This window comes from Geotrypetes seraphini, chromosome 2 (genome assembly GCF_902459505.1).
Source record: "Geotrypetes seraphini chromosome 2, aGeoSer1.1, whole genome shotgun sequence".
In the NCBI taxonomy this organism is placed as follows: domain Eukaryota; kingdom Metazoa; phylum Chordata; class Amphibia; order Gymnophiona; family Dermophiidae; genus Geotrypetes; species Geotrypetes seraphini.
This window is the reverse complement of record NC_047085.1, coordinates 428,142,894-428,160,842: the sequence shown is the minus strand read 5'-3', so window position 1 is coordinate 428,160,842 and position 17,949 is coordinate 428,142,894. Positions and strand designations below refer to the sequence as shown.

At 40.7% G+C, this 17,949-nt stretch overlaps 1 protein-coding gene across 6 annotated transcripts in view; it reads right to left on the bottom strand.

Annotated features, from left to right (window-relative positions):
• RUNDC3B (RUN domain containing 3B) overlaps positions 1–17,949 on the bottom strand; it is a 230,784-nt gene that overhangs the window by 120,668 nt on the left and 92,167 nt on the right. For all 6 annotated transcript variants that reach the window (XR_004538136.1, XR_004538137.1, XM_033931222.1 and 3 more), the window contains exon 5: positions 8,068–8,157. Coding sequence is in view for 4 of the 6 variants with exons in the window: in XM_033931222.1 (XP_033787113.1) it covers positions 8,068–8,157 (90 nt within the window). In the remaining 2 variants the exon portion in view is untranslated. The remainder of the gene's footprint in view (positions 1–8,067; positions 8,158–17,949) is intronic.

Genomic DNA, 17,949 nt, shown 5'->3' with positions numbered 1-17,949 from the left:
TCTTCAAAAGCATTCCAAGTCATTATCCACTCTTCTGGGTCTACCGTCTGCCTGCTGAGATAATCGATCTGGACATTGTCCACTCCTACTACATGCGCTGTAGAAATTGCTTGAAGATGGATCTCTGCCCATCAGAAGAACAAGTGGGCTTTCAGATGTAGCTGGGAACATTTGGAGCCTCCTTGGTGATTATCATATGCCACTGCTGTAGCATTGTCCAAGAAGACTCAGACTGCCTGTCCCTCCAGACTCTTCTCCAGCTTGTGTAATGTCAGTCGAATAGCCCTTAGCTCCAACCTGTTGATGGACCACTTTCTCTGAGAGGCCGACCACTGTCCCTGGACTGGGCACACACGGCAATGACATCCCCAGCCAAACAGGCTACCTTCCATTGTCAGAATAACCCATGAGGTTATCCGAAGGGGCATGCCTCTCCATAACGACATTTTATTTTTTCCTGGGACAAAGCCTTGGTGGGAACACATGTGCTTGTAGTACTGCAAATCTCTGAGCTAAGTAATTCAGAATTGTATATCCCTGATTTTGCTTTAAGCATAGAATCTAATACTTTCCCTTCAATCTTCTATTTTACATATAGCTAGTAAAAATAAACCCCCCAAAACAATTAATTTTTAAAAAACTACCCTCTTCTTTTACTTTCAAAATGTAACCTCTCCCTCTTTTATTATCAATTCTCACTCTCTTCACCTTCTGTAGTCAGGTTACCTTACAAGTCAAAGTGAGAATGTTTCTAAAAAGAGGGAAAACTTAGCATAAAATATAAAATTTACCCTAAATAAAATATACTGGGTGAACAATAAATGAAACCTTTTAAACAAATACTGGTTTTAAAAGTTTTTGTTAGTTTATTTTTACAAATCTAACAAAATGTATATATCTATATAACTTTAGAATAAGATTCCATATAAAATCTCTCTCAAAGAAATTAGTTCTTTGAAATAATTTTTTCCTCACAGGGTCTAGGTGTTCTTTTTTCTGCAGAGCCGTTGGGTACCAGCGCTTCTTTCTCTCTGGAGATTCAGCTTCAATAAATGGAGTACCTACTTCCTAACTAAAAAAAAAAAAATCAAAGGAAGCAAAACCCTATGACACCCTGAAATTTATATTTGTTTCTTTACTTTTGACTAGCTACCCAGAGAAAAAAATGAATAATTAAAATTTCCCTAAACTTTTTCCCACCCACAATGCATCTTAATCTATAGGCTTATCTCCAAAATATTTTAGTGACAGAATTTACTCTAATTCACAACTGGTTTTTGTAAATAACCAGAACTCATCAATAAATGTTTCCTCAGCACTACTTCTTACAACATCAAAAAGATACTTTCTATCCTGTTTTCTTAATGTTAACCAGGACAAAATTAATTTAACTGTTACTGCATTCCATTTAAATACAAGAGCTCTGCAGCTCAACACAAAAGGGACAGAGAATCACTGTATGAAATAACCTAAGTTGGATAGCTCTAGGTCTAATAGATGCTGGCATTGTAGTTTAGAAGCTGGGACTTTAGATCATTTAATTTTTTTCTGTCCCTATATAAATGCCTTTTGGAAGTTAATTTGGTCCCAAATTAATTCATTGTTAGAAAATCATGTTGCCCTTTCCTATGATAGTATTTTATTTAGTACATCTATAAGATTTAAGAGTCCAATTTCAGCAAATAATAATAAACTTTTACTAATACTGAAGGGGGTTGCCATTCAACATATTACTGGAAATTGGAAGGATTATACTAAACTTAATTATACCTTTTGGTGGAATTCAGTCTGTCATATTTATAAAATGGAGAGAGTGTTTGCTATACAGCAAGGAAATTATCATAATTTTAAAAAGATTTGGGGGCCATTGATTACATATTCTAATGATCAGACACCTTAAACACCTTTTTATTATATAAGGATATAAGTAGGGTGGGATTGGGATATTTGATATTGTTTAATTGGTTTATTACTAATGGATGGGATGGGTGGGGAGGGATTCTTTTTATGCTTTGATGATTATAAGTAAGAATGTCAAGTGATTTGTAAAATTTTTTTGATTGAATATTATACACTTGTTGTAAGATATGAAAATGAATAAAGATTTTTTTAAAAAACCAAAACTGTATGAAATAACCAAACACAGCCCTTGCCACAAAAATAGGCCAGACTTGAACTTAACATTAAATTAAGATCCACCATAAAATATTTTTCTTTTTTTAAAATCTTTTTCTATTCTCAGGCAACCAAGACCAACCTGTCTTCCAGACTGATAATCACCCAACTGCTCTCCCTGGCAATTTTAGAATCCTCCCCAGCACTACTGACTTCTACATGAGGTCATCAGACCTGTTGCAGACATCAGCAGTCTAGAATTCCAACAATCAGTCATGCAAACACAGCATTATCATTGCTGGACAACAACAAAAAAAACTTAACTTTAAAATATTAGAGGAAAAAAAACCCTCTGTCAGGTCTCTCCTGCCCCGAGTCAACTATAGCATATTTATTTTGTAACCCATGGTTACATTAGGAAGTCTGGCTCTTATCTGCTTGGTTCTCTGCTGAATTAAGGACTTTAGTCCCACCCCCACTCCCCAACCAACCCAGGGTTTGTGACTTATATATAGACAACCCGATAATCAAGAATATTCCTCAGCCAATTCCCATATCAACCAATCAGGATGACTTTTATTTAGTGCAACCATTGTAGTGCTTTAGTTCCAAGGCACACCATCTGGAGATTTAGGGCATGCCCCATCTGTCTACAGCTTTCTAGTATTATGGAGAAGCTCTATAAGCTTAAGCAGGAATTGTATGCATTCAAAGCAGCTTCTATCACTCAACAGAATCATACCAATTTACCAAGCCCTCCTGGCCCGGCGATCTCCAACCCCCATCCCCCCCCATGATCTAGCCAGGAGGGAGCCCAAGTCCTCCTGGCCCGGCGACACCCTCTAACCCCCACCCCCCACTAAAATACGGGCAGGAGTGCCCTCGATGTAACCCTCCCACATCCGCTCCCCCTGAACCGCCGATCGCGCCCCCCCGCCAACCCCACGACCCCCCCATCCCCACCCCCTTCCCCGTACCTTAAAATTGTTGGTCGGACGGACGGGTGCCAAGCCCGTCCATCCGACAGGCCAGCCATCTCAGGAACAGCTGGCCTTAGGGCCTGATTGGCCCAGGCAGCTCAAACTCCACCCACAGGTGGGGCTTGAGGCGCCTGGGCCAACCGGAATCGGCCCAGTTATCTTAGGCCCCCCCTCCTGTGGGCGGGGCCTTAGGCACATGGGCCGGTTGGGTCCATGTGCCTAAATCCCCACCCACAGGAGGGGGGGCCTAAGACAACTGGGCCGATTCCGGTTGGCCCAGGCGCCTCAAGCCCCACCTGTGGGATTGGGATGGAACCAATTGGTTCTTGAAAAAATTCACTATTCAGCTCAGGCTCTTCAACATCTGGACCACTTGATTCACTGCTCATTCTCCTTCCGAGGACGACAGGGCTTTGATCAGCCACTTGTCCAGGTATGGATGCGCTTGTAATCCTGCCCTGTGGCGATGCGCAGCAACCACCACCATCACCTTGGTGAAAGTTGAGCAGTAGTGGCTCGTGACCAGTAGGGGGTGATGTCTATGGGACGGTAATGGAATGGACATCAGGACATGATAGTGCAGTATTTTTGTAGAGTTTTTCTACAAAAGGGCCTGGTTTTCGTATGATTCTGGGTAACTCTAGTTAGATACAAGCATATGTGTTAGTTAAGGCCACGCCCAATAGAAGCGTACAAAAAATTGGTGAATAAAAATCTAAATATTAGCCAAGGCCAGAAAAACACATTACAGATTAATATTAAGGGAAATTACATTGTAACTTCTTTCCCGTCCTTCATTTTGTTCCCAGTTCGTATAGTTATTGTCTAGTCTTGTCAGTTTTTAACTATCTTATTGTGTAATTTTATTAATATGTAAATCGCCTTGAATATTGAAAAGGCGATTAAACAAATAAATATTAAACTTGAAACTTGAAACTTGAAACTTGATAATAATATTCTTTTTATGTACTTTGCTATTAGGCTAGATAATGGAGGAAATCAGGATATACATGGACTCCATTTTGTTCTCTGTCTTTCTATATCTGCTGTGTCCTGGACTCCATTTTGTGTCAATGATTTTCTGTCTTCTTTGTTCTCTCTGCTTTTCTTTGTGCAAAGTTTCCCGCTCCTAGTGGTTCTAATTGATACCAGATGTGCCTTAGGCTGGCTAGGAAGAAGTATCCCAAACTAAGATATAACATGCATTAAATATGAATGAAATATGCATTAAATATGAATACGAGTTATGAATCAAGTTATGAATGAAAGGGGCCCCTGGTGTGATTATGTGTATTGTATGGCTGTGTATTGAACAAAAGAATGGGTTTTGAAAAAACATATTATATATATTTGCAACCTAAAGAAATTCAAAGGGCACAACATCTGGAAATAATTAGCAGTCTCTAGCATAGAAAGGGGGAAGACAGCCCCTCCTTCTCTTGCTCCTTTCTTCCAAGGCTGACCAATTTTTAGCACTGTTTGTAGGTAACATGAAACTTAGCTGTTCAAAGCAGGCTTAGAACATTTTAGCATCTTGCCTGATACATAGAAAAATTGTCTGAAATAAGTTTTAAGAATGACAAAAGGAATATTGGATATGTTATAAAATGTTAATGTATATTCATAAATGAATGTAAACAAAACGAATATTTCTGAAACTTTAAACATATGAGGAATTTTCTTTGTCTAACTTTTAAGACCACCTCTGTTATTTTTGATTGGCCATGGGCCAATGATGTCACACTGAGCCAAAGGTATATAATGGGGGTGTTTTGAAATATTGAGCTGAGCTCGTTATCAGAAGGCCAGCATTTTGGCAACTATAACGATCTCCCACTAATGCAACTGTTAACACAAGCAATTATGCTTTATTCTTTTGGTTTCATGATTGAAAAAATATAAACAATAACTAATAAATACATAATTATTATGTTTTGGTAAAATTTTGCATTAGTGTCATTTTTCATGTTTTGTTATTTTTCACACCTTGAGTGAAAGCTAGCAGCTTAATTGGCAGCTGCAGCTTTATGAGTGTGCAGGCGTCCAATGCCCATGCTCAAAGTGTAGGATGCTGTTGCCAGACCAAAGGGGAGCACTGAGAACTGGAAATGTTTCTCCAGGATACAGAATCTCAGGAACCTCCTGTGTTCTGGATATATGGGAATATGCAGGTAGGCTTTTGTCAAGTCTAAGGAAGCCAGACATTCCCCTGGTGCTACCGCTGCGATGACTGACCACACTGTTTCCATGTGAAAGAATGGAACTTTAAGAGCTGCATTAACTTATGTGATATCCACTATTGTTCTCCAGTCTTCTGAGCCTTTCTTGGGCATTATAAAGTAAATGGATTATATGCCCAAGCCAAATTGTTCAGGTGGCACAGGCTTTATAGCCTAAAGTTCTACTAGTCACTGCACTGATGCTAAGACTTTGCTTGCCTTCTCTGGTTACTCGCTGGGGAGTCCACAAACCAGTCTGTTAAGGGATGAGCGAACTCGAGTTTGTAGCCTCCCTGAATAATCTTTAGGACCCAACAGTCTGATGAGATCTGCGCACAGGCGTCCACATACTCTGAAAGTCTATCCTCAGGGGAAAGGCTGTGGTCCTGGAGTCATTGCGCTTTCTTGGATGCTGGAGTGGGACGAGATCTGGAAGCTCAGTTTCATTTCTGTCCTGTAAATCTCGGTCTTGATCCCTGATAGGATCTCTGAGATGAGGTTCCTCCTGAGTACTGATGAAAACACCTGGAACCACAAAAATTAGACCACCCAGAACCTCTGGTCTGCTGTCAGGTAGAGATTATAGTCAACAATCTGCCACAGTGGCCATAACATTGTCCAGACCTTTTCCAAACAATATCTGTCTGCTGAAGGGAAGTCTGCTGAGTGTAGCCTTAGAGGTGGAGTCTCCTGCCCATTGCCTGATCCGGAGCATTCTGTGGGCTAAGATCGAATAAGCCGAGACTTTGCTCATGACCTTGATTATGTCAGAGAGCATCAGTCACATAATCCATCCCTACTAGCATAAGCTGAGGCAAAAGTTTGCCCTCTGCCAGGGTAAACCCATGCATCTTGGTATGACATGTGTAATCTACAATAACAAGTAATACAAAATGCAGAGTGCTACTAATGACAAAATCATAGGCTGGGAAAAGCTACAGGTACTATCTAAAGCTTTTAAGTAGAGTTCATCAATCAATCTTCAAGGCTCTTAATGATTTTAGGTATTGAAGCCATTCAGACCCAATAAAGCTCACTTAACTTGATGATGAGTCAATTAAAGTCCCAATATCTCCTTGAGTTGTAATCCGTAGACTTGACCAAGTCAGTTGTTCCTTATATTCATGATCTAATAAGAAATGCTTAATCAGTTCTGAGGTTCTCTCTTCTTAATCCTTATTGTTTTCCAGTTTTAGTTAATTATATTGTTCAATCAGCATAAGGCTTATGCTGTAGCTTTTCCCAGCCTATGATTTTGTCATTAGTAGTAGATGAAATAAATTTTGTTAGTTTTTAGGATATGAATTAAAGAAATTAATAAATTAAACATTTAATTAATTTTATGTTGTGGTAGTCTTGGTATAGTATTTTAATGAATTGAATATCAGTAATTGATTATATTTACCCTACTTTGTATAGTTACCTTTAAAGAGCCCTCAGGTATTTCCCAGTAGTCCATGACTAAAACACTCATGTCAGGAAATGCACAGGCTGTGCTCTTACTCTGCTCAGCATAGAACACTGAGCGGACGGTGCCTGCTAGGTGTCTGAGCAGACAGTGTCTGCTAGGTGTCTAATTGTAACTCTTACAGAGAGTCAGTAATGAGCTCTAACAGCCCCACAGGCTTGAATAGCCAGAATTCTGTAGGGTCAAGGGCCACAACCATTTGTTGCAGTTTGTGATCCTGTATTCCCCTAAGACTTGCTCTGTGATAGCAAGAGCATACAGTGACCCCTCATCTTTAGAGTCCCTGTCAGAAAGGTCCACAGGATCCTGACCAGCCTCTACAATTGGGCCCCCCTGTGCAGCCCCAAATAAGATCTCCACATCAAATTCAGGTGAAAAGGCTTTACTAGGTAGTGCTGAGTCCCCTTTATTTAACTCCACCTTATGTCTCAGGCTCCATGGCTTCTACGCTCCTATGCTTAGGTAAGCCGCTGTTCTGGGGCTCTGGAAGAGATTTTCTCCTGGCAGACTGCCCCCCCCCCAATGTCTCCTCAGCCCTAGAGACCAGAGGGGAAGGCTAAACCCAAGCTCCTACCCCTTTCACACTCTGCACTACATGTGAAGCAAGAACTCTTTTCTGGCATCATCCAGAGCAAATTTGGCATGAATTAGGGGTAAAGGAGCCTGAGAACTCCATCCTTGCCAATTTTGAGGTAAAATGATGAGTTTTGAAGGGAATGGAGAACTTTGGGGAAAAAAGTGGAAAATCCAAGATGGCTGCCATGGCAGCATTTTGGCACCAAAAAAAGGGCTAACTAAACTTAACTAAACTTAAATTCTAAAAACAGAATTTTAGAGATGGGGGAACCTTATTGGAAGTGGTAGAAACCTTTAAAAACAGATCTTTCAGACCACACCCACACTGGAGAACTCTGGTGCACTGAAATCCGCAAAACTGTAGAAAAAAAACACAGAAATAATAAAGAAATATGTAGAGCATATCAGAAAGGCACCTTCTGGCTCGCTTTGCCAAAGAAAAAGCTGAAGGGGCCAGCAAATCCCTCTGGAGAAGGAGGAGGAGTTGAAAACCTGGAGTGGATTCCTTCTGCATGGCTGGCTCAAAAGCATAGGGAGAATACCCTACTGTCCAGAAAGATACACCTATTGCACTAGAAAGGACATTAATGGGAACCAAAAAGAAGGTGACCAGAGATTTTATAGCAGCATGGCAAGCAAGTACTAATTTAGCAAATTGAGTGGACCCAACATTCTTTATCTGCTGACATACTGCATGCTTCTATGTTACCTGAAGTCAATAGCGTTGAGTCCCAGCAGTGTGCCAGCAAGCATGTTTGCCTCTTCACCCAGCAATATCGCCCCATCTTCATAAAACCTCCTACAGGGAATAAAATAGCTTTCAACAAACAAATGTCAACAAGCACCAGTTCTCTGATCTGCTGCGATGATCTAGCCACTAAATGTTCTTCCCAACTGTGCGTAATATTGAATTTTAAAAAATGTTTTCAGCTTTTATCTGTATGTCTTAATGGAAACCCTTTATGAGCACTGAAAGAACAGCAGGTTTCCATTTGCTCATATCTGTTTGGAAAGCAAAACTAAAAGGTGAATGCCAAATTATCAATTACAAGAGAGAATAAGCAATGATGCATTTTTTAAAACCGAATAAGCAAAATCACAGTGTTTGTGCAAAACAGAACAGTTAAGAAGGCATTCACATAATTACATTTTGATTGTGAAGGTGTTGCATTATCCCTCAGTCTCAGTAGTGTTCTATTAATATATTTAATCTGAATTTTTGTATGTGCTTATTTTTACAACGACTTTTTTTCATTTATTTTACTAAAAGCAGCTTATTTTCTCTGCATCTCCTCACCCTTGCTATTTGGCCAATAGGAACTTACATTCTATAAAGCAAAAGAGCAGGCATGACAAAATATATTTTACAAAATATTAAGAAACATGGATGTGACAGAACAGACTGCTTATTTATTTAACCAGAAATATGGAAGAATATGGGGTAGCAGGGTGTCTGGTATTTTGGCCCCTTTTACAAAGCCGTAACAGCGATTTGCCCATGGCAAATGTACTGAAGCCCATTCAATTCCTAAGGGTTTCTGTGCATTTGCATTGAAGAATCACTAACGCAGCTTTGTAAAAAGGGCCATTTATAAGAGGCGACACGTCTGATAAAAGGGATGGAAAACCTTTCATACGCTGAGAGATTGGAGAAACTGGGTCTCTTTTCCCTGGAGAAGAGGAGACTTAGAGGGGATATGATAGAGACTTATAAGATCATGAAGGGCATAGAGAGAGTAGAGAGGGACAGATTCTTCAAACTTTCTAAAAATAAAAGAACAAGAGGGCACTCGGAAAAGTTGAAAGGGGACAGATTCAAAACGAATGCTAGGAAGTTCTTCTTTACCCAACGAGTGGTGGACTACTGGAATGCGCTTCCAGAGGGCGTAATAGGGCAGAGTATGGTACTGGGGTTCAAGAAAGGATTGGACAATTTCCTGCTGGAAAAGGGGATAGAGGGGTATAGATAGAGGATTACTACACAGGTCCTGGACCTGTTGGGCCGCCGCGTGAGCGGACTTCTGGGCATGATGGAACTCAGGTCTTATTTGTGGATGTATCTTTGGTATATTATACAGGTCTTATATCCCGCAATTTTTCAACAAGGATTTAATGTGGCTAACAGAATACTCTGTTGGGTTAGGTATAAGTTTTATTATTTTCTACGGTGAGTTGTTATCCACTTTGAAACACTATTAACTCTTTAATTGGCAGATGGTGAAACAGCTGCTTTACGAGCAACAGTGCCAAGTAAAAAGGCATTTGGAGATGCAGATTAGAGAATGACACGGGGACAAAATTTTTTCCTTTCACCGTAGGAACTCAATTTCTCAAGTGAGTTTTGTCGCTGTCCCTGCCCCATTCCTGTAAGCTGTGCCTTAATAATAATAATAATAACTTTATTCTTCTATACCGCCATAGTTGAATGACTTCTAGGCAGTTCACATCAAAAAAGGCTGGACAATCAGCAAATTACATTCCAAGGAATAAAGTTGGACACTGTGAAATATAGAATAGAGCTTCATTCTGTGAATTACAGAATAAAGCGAATTATAGAATAAAGCGAATTACAGAATAAAGCTGGACAGTCGGTAAATTACAGAATGCAAGTAATGATGCTATAACTTTTTAACAGGAAATAGATAAAAGGAAAATATGAATCTTAGATATATAATATAGGTCTTGTGTATGCAACCCAAGGAACAATCAGCAAATTTCAAAATGCAGAAAGTGAGGGGACAGTATGTTACACAGAAATTGACAGAGGGAGAATATAATTTTGTAAGTAGTGAGGCTTCTGTTTAGGAGATGAATTTGTCAAACAGTATGGTTTTAATTGCATAAGCCTTGAACACTTATGATTTTAAAGTGTTTAAGGTTTGTGCAGATGAGATCAGAGCTTGCAGGAATGGGACAGGGACCGGAAAAGAACTTGCCTCACTGGGATGGGAAAATGAGTTCCCGGGGGATGGGGAAAAATTTGTCCCTGTGTCATTCTCTAATGCAGATCTCCCAAAAGAGCCATAGAAAACACAAGTTGCTTCTGAGCAACAATGCAAAATAAAGGGTTTAATAGTGGAATACAAATGCTGTTAAATACATAAACTGACTTTATAATAGTTTTCATGTTAATTCAGACATTCAGGGAATACAAATGAAATTTATGATCAGCAGATTGTGACATGCAAATTTTCCACCTAGCAATCCGTGGTTTGTCTTGTTATTTTGGATTTTGCCCACAGAATCATGCAACTTAAGTCACGGGCGGCTGTTGATGAGTTTGCCGATTAATATGGAAGAATTTAATCACTCTCTTATATAGGCATAGTATGGCAGGGAGAATCTGCAATTATGCATCAGGAGAAATTCTAAGGAGAGACTTACTTAATACCATTTCTAATTTTGTAATACCATCTAATCTGTGTTCTGTGGTATATTGCTTCCTCTGTACATTATTTCTGCCAACATGGAATGAGTTCCATAATTGCTAATGTTCTTCCTTGGCTCCTCTGGAAATGTCATGGCTTCCCGCCATGAGATATGACCACAGTATGTGCACAGAAGTGTTTGGATAGAAGACACTATGTACTGGAAATATCCCAGTTGATATGTTCCATGTATTGAATAAAAGTAATATTTATTAACACCAATAATTATATTCAAAAAATAAAATAGGTAAAGCTTGCTTTCCTTCAAGTAATTATACAACAAAATGAAAAATTGAACTGTTCAACTGTAGAGCCTGGTTGGGCTAACAAGCAGTTAAGTCACCAGAGCAAGTTTGTATTTTGTTTTTCCTTCACCAAAGTATAAGCCAGAAAATAAAGACATAATTCACACTAAACACCTTTGCTGGACCTTTTTTATTTAATGCAGAGATCCCTCTACCCTCCATGCCTAATTCAACTGCTTGGCTGAGGCTTGGATGAAAAAGGTCAGGACTCTGGCTAATCCAGTCCAGGACTTACCCGGTCACAACATGCAGTAGCAGTTCTTCCGACTCTGATAATATATATCCTGATCTCAATTTGCTTCCCTTTCTTGTATGTAGAAGTCTGAATTTCAACGTTGGCTAAGCCTATTAAGACTGTCACTTTTGAATTAGTATGCATGTTCTCATACCCTTTATAATGCAAACATTACTCTTGTTAACATACGAACATAAGAATTGCCGCTGCTAAGTCAGACCAGTTGTCTATCGTGCCCAGCAGTCCGCTCATGCGGCAGCCCCCAGGTCAAAGACCAGTACCCTAACTGAGACTAGCCCTACCAGCGCACTTCTTGTTCAGCAGAAACCTGTCCAACCCTGTATTGAATCCCTGGAGGGTGCCCTCCCCTACGACAGACTCTGGAAGAGTGTTCCAGTTTTCAACCACTCTCTGGGTGAAGAAGAACTTCCTTACGTTCGTCCGGAATCTATCCCCTTTCAACTTTAGAGAGTGCCCTCTCGTTCTCCCTACCCTGGAGAGAGTGAACAACCTGTCCTTATCTACTAAGTCTTTCCCCTTCAGTACCTTGAATGTTTCGATCATGTCCCCTCTCAATCTCCTCTGTTTGAGGGAGAAGAGGCCCAGTTTCTCCAATCTTTCGTTGTACGGCAGCTCTTCCAACCCCTTAACCATCTTGGTTGCTCTTCTCTGGACCCTCTCGAGCAGTACCATGTTCTTCTTCATGTACGGCGACCAGTGCTGTACACAGTATTCCAGGTGAGGGCGCACCATAGCCTGGTACAGCGGTATGATAACCTTCTTCGATCTGTTCGTGATCCCCTTCTTTATCATTCTTAGCATTCTGTTTGCCCTTTTTGCTGCCGCCGCACATTGTGCAGACGGCTTCATCGACTTGTCGATCAGAACTCCTAGGTCCCTTTCCTGGGAGGTCTCTCCAAGTACTGCCCCGGACATCCTGTATTCATGCCTGATATTTTTGTTATCGACATGCATAACTTTACACTTATCCACGTTGAATATCATCTGCCATGTCAATGCCCATTCCTCGAGCCTGATTATGGCACGTTGCAGATCTTCGCAGTCACCCTGCATCTTCACTACTCTGAATAACTTCGTATTGTCCGCAAATTTAATCACCTCGCTCGTTGTACCTATGTCCGGATCATTTATAAAGATGTTGAAGAGCATGGGTCCAAGCAGCGAGCCCTGTGGCACCCCACTGATGACGCTCTTCCAGTCCGAGTACTGTCCATTTACCCCCACCCTCTGTTTCCTATCCGCCAGCCAGTTTTTAATCCACATGAGTATTTCACCCTCGATTCCATGGCTTGTAATCTTCCGAAGTAGTCGTTCATGCGGAACCTTGTTGAACACCTTCTGAAAATCCAAATATACAATATCGACAGGGTTGCCCTTGTCTATCTGCCTGTTTACTCCCTCGAAGAAGTGCAGCAAGTTTGTCAAGCAAGATCGTCCTTTGCTGAAGCCGTGCTGACTGGTCCTCATCAGATTGTGTCCGTCGAGGTGATCAATGATGCGGTCTTTTATCAGCGGTACCAAGGTCAGACTCACCGGTCTGTAGTTTCCTTGATCTCCCTTCAAACCTTTTTTGAAGATCGGCGTAACATTCGCCACCTTCTAGTCTTTCCCGATTTTATTGACAGATTGGCTATTAGTTGAAGTAGTTCAGCTATAGTCCCTTTCAGTTCTTTTATGACCCTCGGATGGATGCCATCTGGTCCTGGAGATTTGTCACTCTTAAGCCTATCAATCTGCCTGCATACTTCTTCTAGACTGACCGTCAACCTTGTCAGTTTCCCATCTTCGCCTCAAGTGTATAGCATGTCGGGTTATGGTATGTTGTGTATATCCTCTTTGGTAAATACAGATGCAAAAAACGTGTTCAGTTTATCGGCAATGGCTTTGTCTTCCTTTAGCACTCCCTTTATTCCATGATCATCCCACTGCTTCCTTTGTGGGTCATTTCCCCTTAATATATCGAATGAACGGCTTGAAGTTTTTCACCTCCTTGGCTATTTTTTCCTCATAGTCTCTTTTGAGCTCTTTTACCGCTTTATGGCACCTGCGTTGATGCTATTTGTGCTTCTTCCAGTTTTCGTCCGTTTTTGACCTTTTCCATTCCTTGAAGTCTTCTTGTCTCTGATCGCTTCCTTCACCGTTACAGTGAGCCACGCCGGTTCTTTGTTCTTTTTCCTCTTAGATCCCTTGTTGATACGCGGTATATATAGATTTTGCGTCTCGGTGACCGTGTCCTTAAAAAGGGTCTATGCCTGCTCTAGCGTTTTTACAGTGCTTATCCTCTTTTTGATCTTCTTCCCCACCATGAGTTTCATCCTTTCGTAATTCCCTTTTCTGAAGTTCAGTGCTGTGGCCGTCTTTCTGGATCCATGCTTCGCCCCTGCATCCAGGTCAAAGCGGATCATATTGTGATCACTGCTTCCTAGCATCACCTCTACTACTATATCTTGCGCCTGTCCTCGCAGTCCATTTAGAATTAAGTCCAGAATTGCATTTCCTCTCATGTTTTCCTTGACAAGTTGTTCCAGGAAGCAATCGCCCACAGCATCCAGGAACTTGGTCTCCCTACCGCAGCCGGAGGTGCCTAGGTTCCAATCTATTCCCGGATAGCTGAAATCACCCATGATAACTGTGTTGCCTCCCTTGCAGTTGCGCTTGATCTCATCTATCATTTCTGTCATCTATCTTTTCTCCATCAATTTCTTCGGACTGCCCTGGGGGTCGATAGTAGATGGAATTATGACCCATAGAGTCTCTAATTTATTCGTCATTTCAGGCATGTTCCCTCCAGTAGATTCAATTCCTCCTTTGACTGTTGACTATTTCTATTAACCTTGATATGTTCTCTGTTCTCTTATGTTCCTCTCCATAAGTCACTGACAAAGCATGCTGATTCATGGTTAAAGTACTGTAAAATGATAGTAGCACTATGTAATACCTTTTCCACATGAAATTTCTAGAAATTTTGTCAAATTACATAGAAGCACTGCAGGACTTCTTTTGCTTGTAATGGTAAATTAATCAAGAATCTTGCTTAAACCTTAAGTTACATAAAAGACTCTTGTTTGTAGCTATAAGCACAGTGCAAATGAAATATCAGCATGAAGTCTCTTAGCCAGCAGTACAATGCATATAACTTACTGTTATATGTACTCCCAGCTAAGAGACTTCACACTGATTCTTCATTTGTCTCCTTTGACACACATAAATTACTGAGTTTACATTTTATTTTCTGAAAGAGAATCTGTGAAGCCTTAGCATCCTCAAGTGTTTTGGCTTTATCATTCAAAGTGATTTTCTTCCTCAGAGATTAGCACAGGCTAAGGGCTCCTTTTACTAAGGTGCGTTAGGGCCTTAACACGCAGAATAGCGCATGCTAAAATGCTACGCACGCTAGCTGCTACCACCTCCTTTTAAGCAGGCGGTAATTTTTGGGCTAGCGCACGCTATCCATGCGCGCTAATCTTGTGCGTGCACTAAAACCGCTAGCGCACCTTAGTAAAAGAAGTCCTAAGTATTGCTCTCCTACCCCTCTCCCTATGCACTATTTCCACTAGTTGGGAGTATCTCAAGATATCAATCATCATTGGCTTTGGGTCACTCTTTTTTTTGCTGGTATTATAGAAAATCATGTTTTCATTCTCAGAATCCTTCCTAAATTGGGTTGATATTCAAAGTGAAAATCATTTTTGAATGCAGGTAAAACCTGCTGTAAATGAGGGCACATACTTTATACATATATGCACAGAAATTAAAGTATTCCATAATCTCTGCAAGTCTGTGCTAACACTACCTAGGCTTCATCCAAACGCCACCCTTCTGCCTGCCTACCAGCAGGTATGTGCCGTCAGGTCACAGCATGTACATTTTATGCCAGGAATGACTTTATAAAATTATCTACTAAATGTGGTGCAGAGTTTTACTAATATCCATGGCTTTCAGAATTTAGAAGAAAAATGCACAATATAATAAGGGTTCTATATAGGTATATGTTATGATATGCACAGACAGGGAGAGGGACAGTGCCTGAGGATCTTAAGGTGACAAAACAATGTGACAAGGAGGTAGCTATAGTCAGAAGGATGCTAGACTTCATAGCGAGGCAAAACCAGCAGAAAAAAAGGAGCTGTTGATGTCCCTGTACAAGTAAGTCATTGCTGAGGCTCCATTTGGAGTATCGAGTTCACTTTTGGAGGCAAGAAAAAGCTCTTGGCCAGTTAAATCACTTGAGCGGGCTATCCTGATTCAGTAGGACTTCACTGACGAGCTGTTAATATCACCACAGACCACTAAACTCAAAACTGGCTCTTTTGAGGGGTGGGGGCAAAGTACCATTCGGGCACGGTGAATGCTTAAGATGGCATCATGTAGCTATGGTTTGGGTTTCTCTTTCCCACTTTGCATCACTTTGCATTTGCTCATATTAAATGTCATCTGCCATTTTGATGCCCAGTCCCCCAGTCTAACAAGGTCCTTTTGCAATTTTTCACAATCCTCATGCGATTTAACAACTTTATGTCATCAGCAATTATGTTAACAAGCAGTGGTCCCTGCACAGACCCATGGAAAACCCCATGGGAGTGTGTGGCGCAGTGGTTAAAGCTACAGTATTTTCATTAATTTACTTACTACAGAGGCTAAACTGACCAGGCTGTAGTTCTCAAACTCCTTCTTACTTTTGCTTTTGTGGAGAAGGGCACATCTGCCTTCCTTCAATCCTCTAGGACCACTACAGATAGTTCAAAACACAGCCATAAAAATTATCCTTAACACAAAAAAATTTGACCATGTATCCCCTCTCCTTAAAAAAGCTCATTGGTTACCCATCACTCACAGAATCTAATTCAAAACTCTTTTTCTTGCATTTAAAGTTCAAGTCAATCACTCCCCCATGTTTATCGACAGGCTTTTGATTCCTTACGAATTCTCAAGGGGAGTGTGTGGCACAGTGGTTAAAGCTACAGCCTCTACAGCCTCAGCACCCTAGGGTTGTGGATTCAAACCCATGCTACTTCTTGTGACCCTGGGCAAGTCACTTAATCCCCTCATTGCCCCAGATACATTAGATAGTTTGTGAGCCCACCGGGACAGGCAGGAAAAACGCTTCAGTATCTGAATAAATTCATGTAAACCATTCTGATCTCTCCTGGGAGAACGGTATAGAAAACCAAATAAATACTATTTACCTTTCTCCACTGAGAATATTGACCATTTAAACCTAATCTGTTTTCTGTCTTTCAACCAGTTCTTAATCCATGATAAGATATTACCTCCTATCCCATGACTTTCTTGAGGTATTTTGTTACATGTCTTTTGAAAATCCAAATACACAATATCAACCTGCTCACCTTTATCTACATGTTCATTCACCCCTTCAAAGAAATGCAGTAAATTGGTGAGGCAAGATTTCCCTTGACTAAATCGATATTGGCTTTCTCTCCTTAATCCATGCTTATGTATATGTCCTGTCATTTTGTACTCTACTAAGAACTAGGTCTAGAATTGCTTCACCTCCTGCTGGTTCCTGAACCAGCTGCTACATAAAGCAGTCCTTGATTTCATCAAGGAATTTTATCTTCCTAGCATGCTCTGATGTTATATTTACCCAGTTAATAGCAAGGTAGTTGAAATCACCCATTTTTATTGTGTTACCAGTTTGTTAGCCTCCCTAATTTCTGATAACATTACAGCATTTGTCCATTAATCCTGGTCAGGTGAAAGGTAGTACCCTCCTATCACTATCCTTTTTCCCCTTTACACATGGACTTTCTACCCATAGGGATTCCACTGTGTGTTTGACTCCCAAGATCCTGGTGACTCATTTTGATGGAGGAAGGGATCAGGTTTGCCTTTAGCCTGAACAACAGTAGCTTGGTTTTCTTGGTGTCTAGTTTAAGGTTTTGTTTTGTTGAACTTTGTTTAGGGTTTGGGATAACTTGATAGTGAGGTTGGTTGAGTTCAGTTCTACTGGAGTTAATAGAAAAATATCATCTGTATAAGAGAATATCCATTCTCCATGGCCTAGTTTCATTAAGAGTGGTCAGGAAGATGTTATACAGAAGAGGTGAGATAGAAGATCCTTGTGGAACTCTGTATCATCTGTTTGTGAGGAACTCTTGAATTCTAAATTCAGATAGTTTATTTACTAAAGGGCATGGTTTTATCATGTTGAAAGTTGCTGAAACATCAAATTGCATTAGTATTATTTGTTTACCTTTGCTTAATACTGTTGTTTCTCTGGACACCAGATCTATTAGACCAGGGATGTCAAACTCAGGCTCAGTTGTCTGCGCTGGGTTGTCATTGCGCCTTTGTCATCGCGCGCTTTTGTCTATGAACCCCGTGGAATCCACCTTTGGCTGACTAAACAGCTGCTGAAATTCCAGAGACATAGGGTAAAGTTTAGTCATAGTCTTGATTACTCTTAGAGAGCCTTCCAGAGACTCCCATCGTTCAGTGTCTAGCACGATAATGTCCGGGTATACAGGATAAAAGGTAGTTTGAGCATTTGTACCACTCATGACCATGCACTGAGAGTTTGATGGTTGTTGCATTTCCAGCTTCAATTCTCTGAGTGCATCCATAACAACAAGAGGCATGGT